The sequence below is a fragment of the Ursus arctos genome, unplaced genomic scaffold, assembly GCF_023065955.2.
Source record: "Ursus arctos isolate Adak ecotype North America unplaced genomic scaffold, UrsArc2.0 scaffold_8, whole genome shotgun sequence".
NCBI lineage: Eukaryota > Metazoa > Chordata > Mammalia > Carnivora > Ursidae > Ursus > Ursus arctos.
Genome location: NW_026623100.1, coordinates 77,464,975 through 77,477,506, shown reverse-complemented (window position 1 = coordinate 77,477,506; position 12,532 = coordinate 77,464,975). Strand labels below are relative to the sequence as shown.

General features: G+C 34.2%; 1 protein-coding gene across 1 annotated transcript in view; it reads right to left on the bottom strand.

The window, feature by feature from the left end:
* ROCK2 (Rho associated coiled-coil containing protein kinase 2) overlaps positions 1-12,532 on the bottom strand; it is a 135,434-nt gene that overhangs the window by 49,328 nt on the left and 73,574 nt on the right. Inside the window, exon 5 of the mRNA XM_044390341.3 lies at positions 5,454-5,714. Within this exon, the coding sequence (XP_044246276.1) occupies positions 5,454-5,714 (261 nt within the window). The remainder of the gene's footprint in view (positions 1-5,453; positions 5,715-12,532) is intronic.

Here is a 12,532-nt window from a genome sequence, read left to right as displayed (position 1 = left end):
TACAAAAATACGTTCTAATGAGTAAATCTGTTTGTCACAGAGGTAGGAATCAGTAATTCTATGTGTGTGTCTCCTAGAGTTGAACAAGTAAATATACTGTAATAATCAGAGCCAGGTTTCTTTCTTTTTTAAAAAAAAAAACATTTTATTTATTTATGATAGCGAGAGAGAGCACAAGCAGGGGCAGTGGCAGGGGGAGAGGGAGAAACAGGCTCCCCATTGAGCAGGGAGCCCGATGCAGGGTTCGATCCCAGGACCCTGGGATCACGACCTGAGCCAAAGGCAGACCCGTAACTGACTGAGCCACCCAGATGCCCCAAGAAAGCCAGGTTTCTCAGTGACTAAAACAGAAATTACAAAAAAGAAAGGAGGAAGACTACAATGAGCCCTGTGGTGTAGGACAAGAAAAAGTGTCAGTATGGGGGCGCCTGGGTGGCACAGCAGTTGGGCGTCTGCCTTCGGCTCAGTGCGTGGTCCCGGCGTTATGGGATCGAGCCCCACATCAGGCTCCTCCGCTGGGAGCCTGCTTCTTCCTCTCCCACTCCCCCTGCTTGTGTTCCCTCTCTCGCTGGCTGTCTCTATCTCTGTCGAATAAATAAATAAAATCTTTAAAAAAAAAAAAAAGTGTCAGTATGAACTCATGATTTTTAGTAGCCTAGATATACAGAGAGGTAAGTAACAAATTAAATATGAACATGTGTGTGCATATGGATTAGCACATATAGTATATTCAGACTACATGTGTCTGCTGACAAGGCCTAGAAATAATGGCACTCAAGGAGCAATAAGCATATGTAGTGCCCAAATACTGATTTCTAAAAACCATTCTTGAATAAAAGAAATCTGAGCTTCCTGGAAAAGTGGCTGATTCCAGATCTGGGGCAGAGAAAATACAAGTCCTCAACGACTTATACTGCTAAAAAATAAGAAAATGCTCCAAAAGGGGGGCATGCCTAAGGACATAGGAGCCAACTTGAGCCAAGATAAGTAAACTTTGGACTGAGTTTCAAGGTTTGAGTAGGAATCTGCCAGGTAAACTGTATTCAACATCACATATGAAGGCCAAAAATCATGAAATCACTGATTTCATAGCATAAAAACAACTACATGTAATTTAAGACTCATGAACTACAAGGCACAAAAGGCCAAATGATAGAGAATGAGGGTAAAACGTGGAAGGGATCATATCATCATAAGAAGCTTCATATGACAAGTTAAGGAGTTCGAACTTTACTCAGTAGATGACAGGAATCTACAGAAGGGCTTTAAACAGGAGAGCAACACAAACAGGTATGCATTTTCAAAAGCTTCCTCACGAGTACTTTAAATGGATAAGATTCAATGTTTATTTGCTAAAATATATTTGGTGTCTTATAATGGACAAAATATCGTAAGTGGAGAGATTTATGAAAACACAAAACTGGTCAGTCATAAATCCTGAGGTTGGCCAAAGGAAGTATTCTAAATGCTTCCTGTAAAAGTGGAAAAAAATTGTAAATGGAATTCTTAATTATTAGAAAAGCATTAAGAGCCTCAGCTTGACTGCTACACAGGCAGGAGCCTACTCGGTCCATTTTAATGATTAAAAATGAGTACTTGAAGCAGGGGTTCCTTTCTCAAACAGGCATATCCCCCACCTTATAAAATTCTCAACTAGTGCAAAGTCCTGCTTCTTCGTTGCTCTAAAAAGAGCCCAACTGGTTTAGAAGCCCATGTCCATTTGCACTGTGCAGTGCCCAAGACAAAAAAAGCTGCCTGTTACTCTAGTTATCTCCTGGGGGTACCAAATGTTACTTTTATTAGGGCTCTGGTTATAAAGCTGCATAGCTTTTGAATGTCTGTCCCTAATGCTCCCATAAACCTCTTCTTTTCTATGTATAATTTTGCAGAAAATAGGGTTTTTTTCAGAAACACGAGTAGAAACACCTCCATTTTAAAAACTGATGTCACATGTAGAGGGGTTAAGAACATTAACAATTTACCAACTAGCTTTTAAAGAATAGCCTCAATTTAATCAAAGAGTACACACTAGAATATTAAGGGATATAATCTTATTTTACTTTCAGGTAACTTAAAACACTAACATAAAATGTGCCTTAAAAGGTGGTAAAGGTGGCTATGAAATGCATAATGATGAGCAAAGAGGGCACTCCATTTACCCAGCTGAGCAAGCCATTTAAATAGCAGTACTTCTTGGGCGTCACTGAGACACATCTGGATGTAAATACACTACACTGTGACATTCACTCCCATCTACATATTTTTTCCAGAGAGAAAAAGAGTAACAGTATCCAGGAAACTTTCATTTACTAATGAGAGAACTTACTGACATATGCCAGTACTCTTAAGTGCAATAGTAACCAATTATTTTAGTCTTTGTAGGTTATAATTTTTAGTTGTATTTTATTTTTGCATTTATCCATGGCCAGAAGAGCTAAAAAATAATTTGAGAATCTGTCTATATTGTAGATAAAGGGTTGGCAGTTTTCTGTAAAAGGCCAGTAAATATTTTAGTAATATTTAGTAAATATTTTAGGATTTGTGGGCACATAGGATCTCTACCTCATATCTTTTTTTTTTTTAACCATCTTTTAAAAATGGACAAATCATTTTTAGTACAGGAGCTGTACAAAACCAAGCCAAAGGCCAGATCTAGCCCTGCACTCCAGTTTGCCAATCCCTTCTACAGACGTGCAGATGAATGAGAATGAAACTAGGAACACTTCTAACGGCTTTGAGACCATAACGATAATCAAACAGAGGCCAATACAGTGATGAACCTGAAACCTGCAACAGCACTTATTCACATAACAGCTAACATAGAAAAATTATAAATTCCATATACTATAGCTTTTAATAATAAACTCCTTTGTTCTTCAACATATATAGTTGTTCTCATCATTAGTATTACTTGAGGAATGGAGTTCTGGGGTAAAACAAACAACATTTTTAAACTTCGGTATTTAAAAAATACATATTTCACTACATCAAAATCAAGAATCCCTGTTCAAACAGACACAAATGTGTAGCTGACTGGAAGATGATATGAGCACTATCTGTGGAATCACTACTGAGATTATATAAGGAATTCCTGAATATCAAGAAGTTGATTTTTAAAAGGTTAAAAGATACATAAGTAACTCATGAGATAAATGACTGACAATTATAGGAAGAAAAGTCTGACATCGTTTGTTATAAAATAAATACAATTTTTAAAACCTACTACCTTACACCAATGGAATTGGTAGATTTAGAGAGTGAGTAATAGGAAGGGTGAGTAAGAACACAGAGAGACACGATCTCTAATGCACTACTAGCAAGAGGTTATAACCTTTACAGCCATTCTGGAGGTCAGCTAATACTTTATTTATGTACCCTCTGAGTCAGTAGTCCCACTTCTTCGAAGTGTATATTTAGAGGAAACCCTTGTCCGAATACACATGGGACATGTCTGAAGATGTTCAACATCAATGTTAGGTTGAACATAGTACTGTGGGTAGCAGGGAGCTGATGTGGCCTAGGAATCCAATACAAGGGGGAATAAGTAAAATAGATAGATACTATGGAATACTAAGAAGGAACGAGCTAATTTACATATATCAGAATAGATATCAAACAAGATTGAGTGAAAAAAGAAAAAAAAAGGACATCCATACCATTACACTATTTATACACATGTATGCTATATGAATAGTCTGCAAGAGCTTATAGTAAACACATGATAGTGGCTGTTTGTTAGGGACAGAGAGAATAAGACTGAAATGGCAAGGGGGAAATCATCATTAAATAAAAACTAGATGAAGCCTCTTCTGTTGACTCCTAATGACAATAAGCGATGAACCAAGGAGTATTAATTACCTCAGCTATATGTACCTCAATTAAAAAATAGTAAATAAAATTATAAAAGCCACATTTTATTTTGCCTTATAAAGACACAATGTAAGAGATTTAAATCGCTAAATTTAGTATTCCCTTACATGCTTGTAAAAATATTCTATAAAAACCATATTCTGTCCTGTTCCCCATATTCTATACCCTTTTTTCCTTAACCATCATTACCTACCCTAAAAACACGTGGTGTGACTTATTTCTCTACACCCTCCCCAAAGTTTTTGTTTAATTGAAATCAGAATACACCCATGAACTCATTATGTACAACTGACATAAAAAAGTTTAGCATTCTATTAGAAAATTATCTTATACTTTAATTTCCTTAAAGATAATTTTTACTATTAACCATTTCACACTGTAGTATGATAAATACCACAAGAGGGAGCTTTGGGGACAAATGTGCCATTTACCAAACATTGATGTATGCAAAACATGGACACAATGACATACATAATCCACGAAGACCAAGGAAGAAAGGAATGTTAAGTTTTAGTTGAGTAGACAGGGCTTACAAACCTAGATACATGCAGCACAAATTCTAAATAAGTAAGAACATTAGGAGAGTGATCAGTCGGATGAGAATTATCAGGAAGAACTTTGTAAATGAGGTAAAATCTGAGCAGAGCTTGGAAGAATATGGAATGCTGATGAAGGTAGTATGATCAATAAAAGTGAATGTCACACAGGTGGCATGAATAAGAGGTAAAAAGAAAAGAAAATCAGCTTAATTAAAAATAAACATCTTGCTATTTCTGTTAAGAAATATGATTAGCTATATAAGCATACTAGAAGGTTATAAAAACCATACAAAAGATAATATCTAGTTTGCTGTCAACATACACTAACATTTAAAGAGTCTGATATATGTAAGTCACCCCCTAGATCCAACAGAGAAAAAAAACAAAACAAAACATGATTCCACCCCATTAGGAACTATTGCCAGGAATTATATATATAGTATACTTACAGAGAAAAAGAGAAGAGATATAAATTTTGCAACAAAAATAAATTGACATCATAATTAGCTATGAGGTTAAAACTACCGAATCTATTAGTTATAATGTGAATTGTTCAACAGGTAAAGTACACAATAGATGATGGCCCTAAATTTATTCGATATGGTTGATACAGACAGGGTTGGTAGGAGACAGTAATATAAACTTCTTACCTTAGCTTTTTTTTTTAAAGGAAAAATACAGAAATAATAATGGTGATGGAAATAATACCCATGTACCTTAGTTTATATTCTGTGTCCTACACTTCACCTGCATCATTTTTTGCATATAAACTAGTTTTAATTAATAGCAATTGCTTGTCACCATTCTACGGGGAGAGACCTAACTTATCTGTATTTTTATTTCTCTTGTATTTACCAAATCTAGTACTAAGAAATAAAGCACTCTGTAGCTAGATGATCAGTTAAAAAAAAAAAAAGTTTTATTTTTTTAAGTCACTACACAGCAAAACTAAATTTATCTTTGTTTAAAACTATAAAGTCAAGATTTAAAGCTTCTTTGATTTTTGTTTTTAGAAAATTAGCATTTTTTTATTTGCTTACTTACTTCATCCATCTTCATACATGTGCCAAAATCTGCCAACTTTAGATGTCCATGCTTATCCAAGAGCATGTTGTCAGGCTTTACATCTCTGTGAATTAAGCCCATGGAGTGTATGGCATCCAGAGCAAGAACAACTTCAGCAGTATAAAATTTGGCCCATTTTTCAGGTACATCATAGTTACTCATAAGGTTTACAAGATCTCCACCAGGCATGTACTCCATTACCATGTACAGATACTTATCATCTTGAAAAGCACAAAAGAGCTGTAAAACAAAACGAGAAAGGAAAAAAATTTTTTTGAGAAAAAAACAAAACAAAAGCTTAAATGGAACAAAACCCAAAACAATTATTACTACTGAAAAAGACAAATTATTTTACAACCAAAAGAGTTGAATTTTATGAAATCTTTTAGATTTAGACAACCCTAATGGAAAAAAAGGCATCGGACAAAACTTTTTATATAGTTAACTTCTTCATGCTGAAAAATATACATAAATGAATCATTTTCCCCTCTTAGAGAATACAAGAATCTATTTAAATAGAGATATTTTAAAAGAGAAACAGAATGAGGGACACAAAAGATGAAAGAATGACAGAAGAATTCATAAATTTAAAAAAACAGCTTTCTGAAAACAAAACAAGCTACTGCATATATTTCACAAAGAAGAAAGCTGAGGAGGTAAAAACAGTTGAGAAAAACCTAAAAGATACCACATTCAACAGATATAAGAAGAGGGAGTAAGTACCACACCACTGAAAGGGAGTGAGTTGCGGGTAGCCACACTTAGAACAGGGCCTTCTCCTCTTTCCTATTTATTCCCTATCATCTTGCTCATGAGCAGCAAGTGGTATCCAGACTATAGCAGTGGCACTGGGACCAGAGAAATCACACCAAGCGAGGTTGCTACTGACTCCCCAGAGGCACGGGAACCACAAATTTAAAAGAAAAGTTATTTGTACATTCCACTCAACATGTCCCAACCCACCCCCCAGAAGCAAGCAATGCAAACAGAAAAGTTTTCCACAAACAAATAGGGAAAACATAGAACAAAACAAAGAACTCATACTCAAAATATATAAAAAGAATTCCTACAAATCAAATCTTTTAAATCAACAGACAACCTAATGGGAAAATGAAGAAGAATTAAGTAGGCATTTCACAAAAGAAGATATTCAAAGATGAAAAGGTAAGAAATCTCATTAGAGAAAGATGAATTTAAACCACTGTGAGACACCACTTTGCATGCACAAAAATGACCAAAAATTTTAAAACTGGTAACATCAAGTGCTGGCAAGGACAAAGGGAACTTATAAACTAAACTTCTATAACCACACTAAAAAACAAGCTGTCACCACCTACTGAGACTGATTATAGGTACCCCAAAATGCCACTTCTGGGAATAAACGCAACAGAATAAAAACCATTACACTACTTGTAACAAATAAAAATTTTGAAATATACCAACAAATTGTGGTATATGCATACAATGGAATAAAACACAGCAATGAAACTAATAAACTAGCAATGTAGATAACTCATGCCAACATAATGTTGAACAAAAAAGCTAGATACAAAAGAAGAGATATTCAGTGATATCACTTATATAAAGTTCAATGAACAGGAAAACTATAGTTCCTGAGTGCTTGTTCAGGTGGTACACTAGAAAGAAAAGCAAGGAAATGATTACTAATAAAGTCAGAAGAGTGGTTATTTTGGGAGGAATACATGGAGGTAGTGATTAGGAAAGAGCACAAGAGAACTTCTGGAGTCTGGCAATGTTTATTTTTTGACCTGGGTAGTGAATACACGGGTGTTTGCTTTGTGATAAATCTTTCTGCCGCCTGTTTTATGTATTTCTCTGTGTATGTCACAAATAAAATCATTTTTTTTAAAAAAGCATGATAAAATTAAAGCAGCACTCAAAAGGGAATTTATAACTTCAAATGTATTTGTTGGTATATCTCCTTATCCTTTCACTATCCAATATTCAAACAGATATCTGCGTTGGAAAATAAAGACTGACAATAAAAATTAGGCAGACAAAGAAACTAGAAAAGAACAACATAAACCCAAAGAAAGCATGACCTAGGGAATTTTTTTAAAAGCAGAAAATAATTAAAAAGAAAAGCAAAAAAAGGTGTTATTTTTTAAACAAAACCACAACAAAAAAATGTTGACTAAAAAATTTACATATACTCCTTTCAATAGAAAAGTGAAAGACAGTCGCAGAAAATATAAACCGACTGAAGAGAGAACTAAAAACCTGAATTAGTCAAAAATCACGTGAGAAAATAAAAGGTTGATAGAAGATCTAATTGGGAAGGAGGAATGGAGGCATTAAGTATAGAAAAAACATACACGAGTTTTAGGACAGCAGCTATCTCTCAGAAGGAAAAAAGGGAGAAAAGACTGGGTAGGAGAACAAAAAGTATTTCAAGAATTCTTGCAATGTTTTCAAAATTAAAAGCTTAAAATTAACGATGGAAAAATGTTAAAATTTGCTAAACGTATGTAAGACTGAAACCAAAGAACGTTTCCAGATGGCTTATTTATTAGGCAAGCAAGAAAAGCCATTCACCAATGGTGAATTAATTAAGTTGTGTTTGATTGCATCAGCCAAAGAAATGCATCTAGAGAAAATCAACGCAAGACTCTCAGTCTTTCAACGACAGCTGCTCAAAGAGTTGAGGACACTGGTGGCAATATCAGTAGTCAGTTTAAAAACAAGGCAAATGATTTCGAGTGGTTTTCCTCGGCTCTTGATGAGTCAACAGATGTTACTGATATTATGCAGTCATTACCGGTTATTGGAGGAGTAAAGTGCCAAGTCTGATGTGAGTAAAAAATAAGCCTCTATAAACAGTCTGCGATAGATGAACTACAGGCAAAAATATTTTCAAAGAGGTTGAGAAAACACTAATTCAGTAAAACCTGAAGCAGAATCCGGTAAGGTGTGTTAACAAAAGATGGTGGTAAAATAAATGTGAGCAGAAAAAGGCTTCACTGGACAAATTTACAAAGCTCGTGAAAATGCATGATATTTGAAATCTGTATTTATTCTCCGTAATACTGATCAATAAGTACTAAGTGGAAAATATATTTTAATCCCTCGTATAATAAATGAGTAGTATTAATAATGGTTGTTGTTTGCTCTTGTGGACTTAACCATCATCACCCGTTCTGTGAATTTTTGTCAGAAATAGATGCTGAATATCCTCACTCTATCATACAGCGGTTCAATGGCTTAGCACTGGTAAAGTTTTATTGCAATTATTTGAGCTTAGAGCTGAGACTGAAATTTGTCTGATCAAGACCACCCTCAACTACTATTATGGAACACTGAACAGCTTTCTAAATGAGCTTTAGCTGCACACTTAGTAATGTTTCTTAATTAATACAACCTAAAATGACAAGGTAAAATAGCACTTACATGCAAAAGTTAAACTTTTTTTTAAGATTTTATTTATTTATTTTAGAGACAGTGCACACACAAGAGAGAGCATGCATAGGGGGAGGGGCAGAGAGAGAGGGAGAGGGAGAGAGAACCCCAAGCTGACTCCCTACTGAGCCTGGAGCCAGAGGCAGGGCTCGATCCCACCATCCTGAGATCATGATCCCAGTCAAAATCTAGAGTCAGACACTTAACCAACTGAGCCACCCAGGTGCCCCACAAAACCTAAGCTTTTAATGACAACTAACATCAAGCTACTTTTTATGCTTCCCATGGTACTAAAATTAAAACAAGAAGTGAGATCTCCACTCCTACACAAATTGGCCATGGATATATTTTCTGAACTCAAATGACAGTCCCACAGTTCCAAAAGAATTTTTTTGACCTAAATGTAAGTGCAAAGCAAATATCCATGTTTCAAAATCCACTTAAACTCTGCAATTGAGGGGCACCTGGGTGGCTCAGTCGGTTAAGTGTCTGCCTTCAGCTCAGGTCATGATCCCAGGGTCCTGAGATCGAGCCCCACATCGGGCTCCCTGCTCAGCAGAGAACCTGCTTCTCTTTCTCCCTCTACTGCTCCCCCCCCCACTTGTGCTCTCTCACTCTCAAATAACATCTTTAAAATAAATAAACAAACAAACTCTGCAACTGAGAAGTTTCTACCTAACCTTCAGTTGGAAGTGACTAACCTGCAATGTAATGACTTTGCTAAAAGGTAAATATCCAGACAAGAATTTAACAGAATTCTATATATGTCTTCCAAGTGATAAAAATGCTCAATCAGAATCATATGCTCAAGGTCACCATCAACAGTTATAAATAAAGTATTGGTATATACCCTTGATACGTGATGAAAATGGCACTTTCCCTCTACAGTCTTTCTATAAAAACTCGTAACCCTAGTCTAAATAATGAGAAAAACATCAGACAGATTCTAATAGAAGACTATACACATCCTACAATATAACTGACAAGTAATCCTTAAAGCTGTAAAGTCATCAAAAACAAGGAAAAGTCTGAGAAACTGCCACAGCCAATAGGAGCCTAAGATACGATAACTAAATGTAACATAATATCCTGGATGGGATCCTAGAACCGAAAAAGAGCATTAGGTAAAAACCAAGAAAAACTGAATAAATTATGGACTTTAGTTAGTATAATGTATCAATATTGTTCATTCATGGTAACAAATGTACCTTACTAAAGTAGGACGTTAATATAGGAAACTGTCAGGGGTTAGGGGGTAGGATACAGGAACTCTCCACCAACTGTTCAATTTTTCTATAAATGTAAAACTTTAAAAAAAATAAAGTCTATTAATAAAAAAATAAGTCATATGCCAGTGAATAATAGTATCTGGCAGTACCTACCCTATGTGAAAAGGTAAGATGAATATATAAAAAATCTTATCACACATTAACATTAATGGAACATCTACAATTTTGATAGGAAACACTTGACTGTGAACTCCAGTTAAACAAAATGTTATTGCCCCAGAAAATAAGTTCATTCTTCTCCTTAACAGACTTACATTTTTAAAAATTGTACTGATTATCACATTTTGAATTTCACCGATAAAAAGTTGGCAGAAATTTGTTTTCTCATCCTATAAGTTATTAACATTCTATCTACCTCTTGGGCCACAAAACCTAAAGTAGGTACTTCTGCCCCTTTACAAAAAAAAGTTTGCCAACTTCTGGTGTGACTGAAATAAGACTGGCCATGGCTGGTAATTGTTGAAGCTGACTGAACAGTACATGGGGATTCAATATACCTTCCTTCTACTTTGAGATGTTTAGAATTTATTATAATAAATATTAATGGTAAAAATTTATCATTAAATATATTGAAAAATTTTTCTTGAAAGATATGCAAGCAAGTTCAATTCAACCTCATGGAATGAATAGTTTCTATTTTACATAAACTGCACCAAAGCTCAGAAAAAAGTGGTATGCTTCCCAACTACGTTTATTAGGGTAGTCTCACTAGGATATGAAAACCAACCAAAAAAGCCAATATTTTAAAAAAACTGAATTAAATCAAAGATCAAATGTCACTTACGCAAATGGAAAATTATTTAAAATATTAGTAAATCAAATTCAGTACTCTATAGAGAATATAAAATTATAGCAAATAGCATTTACTTTTTATTTTACATTACCCTGAATTTTTTTTTTTTTAGTGTACTATAATAACAGATTAAACAGGAAAACCATCTTAAAAGCAGCTGAAGAACACACCTCAAAAACTTCAACATCATTCCTGATTAAAAAATACTTGGTAAACTAAACACAGATGGACAGGTCTTTACTGTCTTAATCAGAAAGCTTCAGTAAACATCAGATTTAATCATTAAATATCAGAGGACTACCTAATGAAGTTTAACATAATAGAAAAGATAAGGATAAAAACCTTCTACTAACTCAACACTGTACTAAAAGACTGAACCAATGCTGTTTTCTTGCATTTTGTAATATCTACATATTTAAAAACTAGTTTTCTTATGCATAAGTTTCTTCTGAACATATTCAATGGGAAAAAGTAACATGGCTTTACTGAAAATCAAGCTCTACACAGAGAGATATACAATACTGTTATGGGAGGATTTAGTATTCCAAAATAAAACAACCCAAAAAATCTACCAATTAAAGCAATGCAAGAAAAAATTTTAACTGTATTTTTTAACAGAATGAAAGGCTAATTCTAACTTAACAGAAAAAATGTTAAGAACTGCCACAAAAATATAAATGGAGAACAATGAGAAGACTTGCCCTACCAAATACATGAAAAACTACAGAAATTAAAACAATGTGATTTTAGTGCAGGAAGAAATAACAACTCAAAGTAATAGAAAAGAGTCAAAAGAAATTCACGTGTACATGGTAATTTAGTCTATGATACAAAGGACATTTCATTTACTTCATGGGAAAAAGACAGGCTTTCTACAAATGGCATTGGGAAAAGTGGCTGCCCATTTGGGAAAAACAAATCTTACTTCATATAAAAAAAATATATTCCTGCTAACTCAGAAATAGACTCCTGCCCCTCTCAAAATTAAAATATAAAAAAGTTAAAGTATAAAAGGATATCTTCCTAATATTGGGCCGCAGAAAGTATTCCCCAGCAAGAATCAAAACATAGAATACATAGATTTGACTACCTCTACTTTTAAAAAACTCAATAAGCAACAGACAGGAGTCCAAGAGAATACATTTCCAACATATGTAACAAAGAATATATTTCCAACATACGTATATTAATATACAGGGTCTATCAGCATTCTAATAAATCAAATTTAAAAAAGCAAAACAACACATAGAAAAACAGGATAAGCAATGAAGGAATACAAATTACTAATAAGCATATGAAATATGCTGAACCTCATAATTAACCAAGGAAATGCAACTTAGCACAATAACATCTTTTTGTTTCTTGAGGATGCAACTAATTTTAAATAACTACAATAACCAGTATTGGCTAAAAACGTAGTGAAATAAAAATACTAAATAATTAGAGTAATAGAAACTTATAAAAACGTTTTTTTACAAAACAATTTGGCACTATCGATCAAAATGTCAAATGTGCACACCATACGACCTAGCAAATCCAATGCTAGGAATCTATTCTAA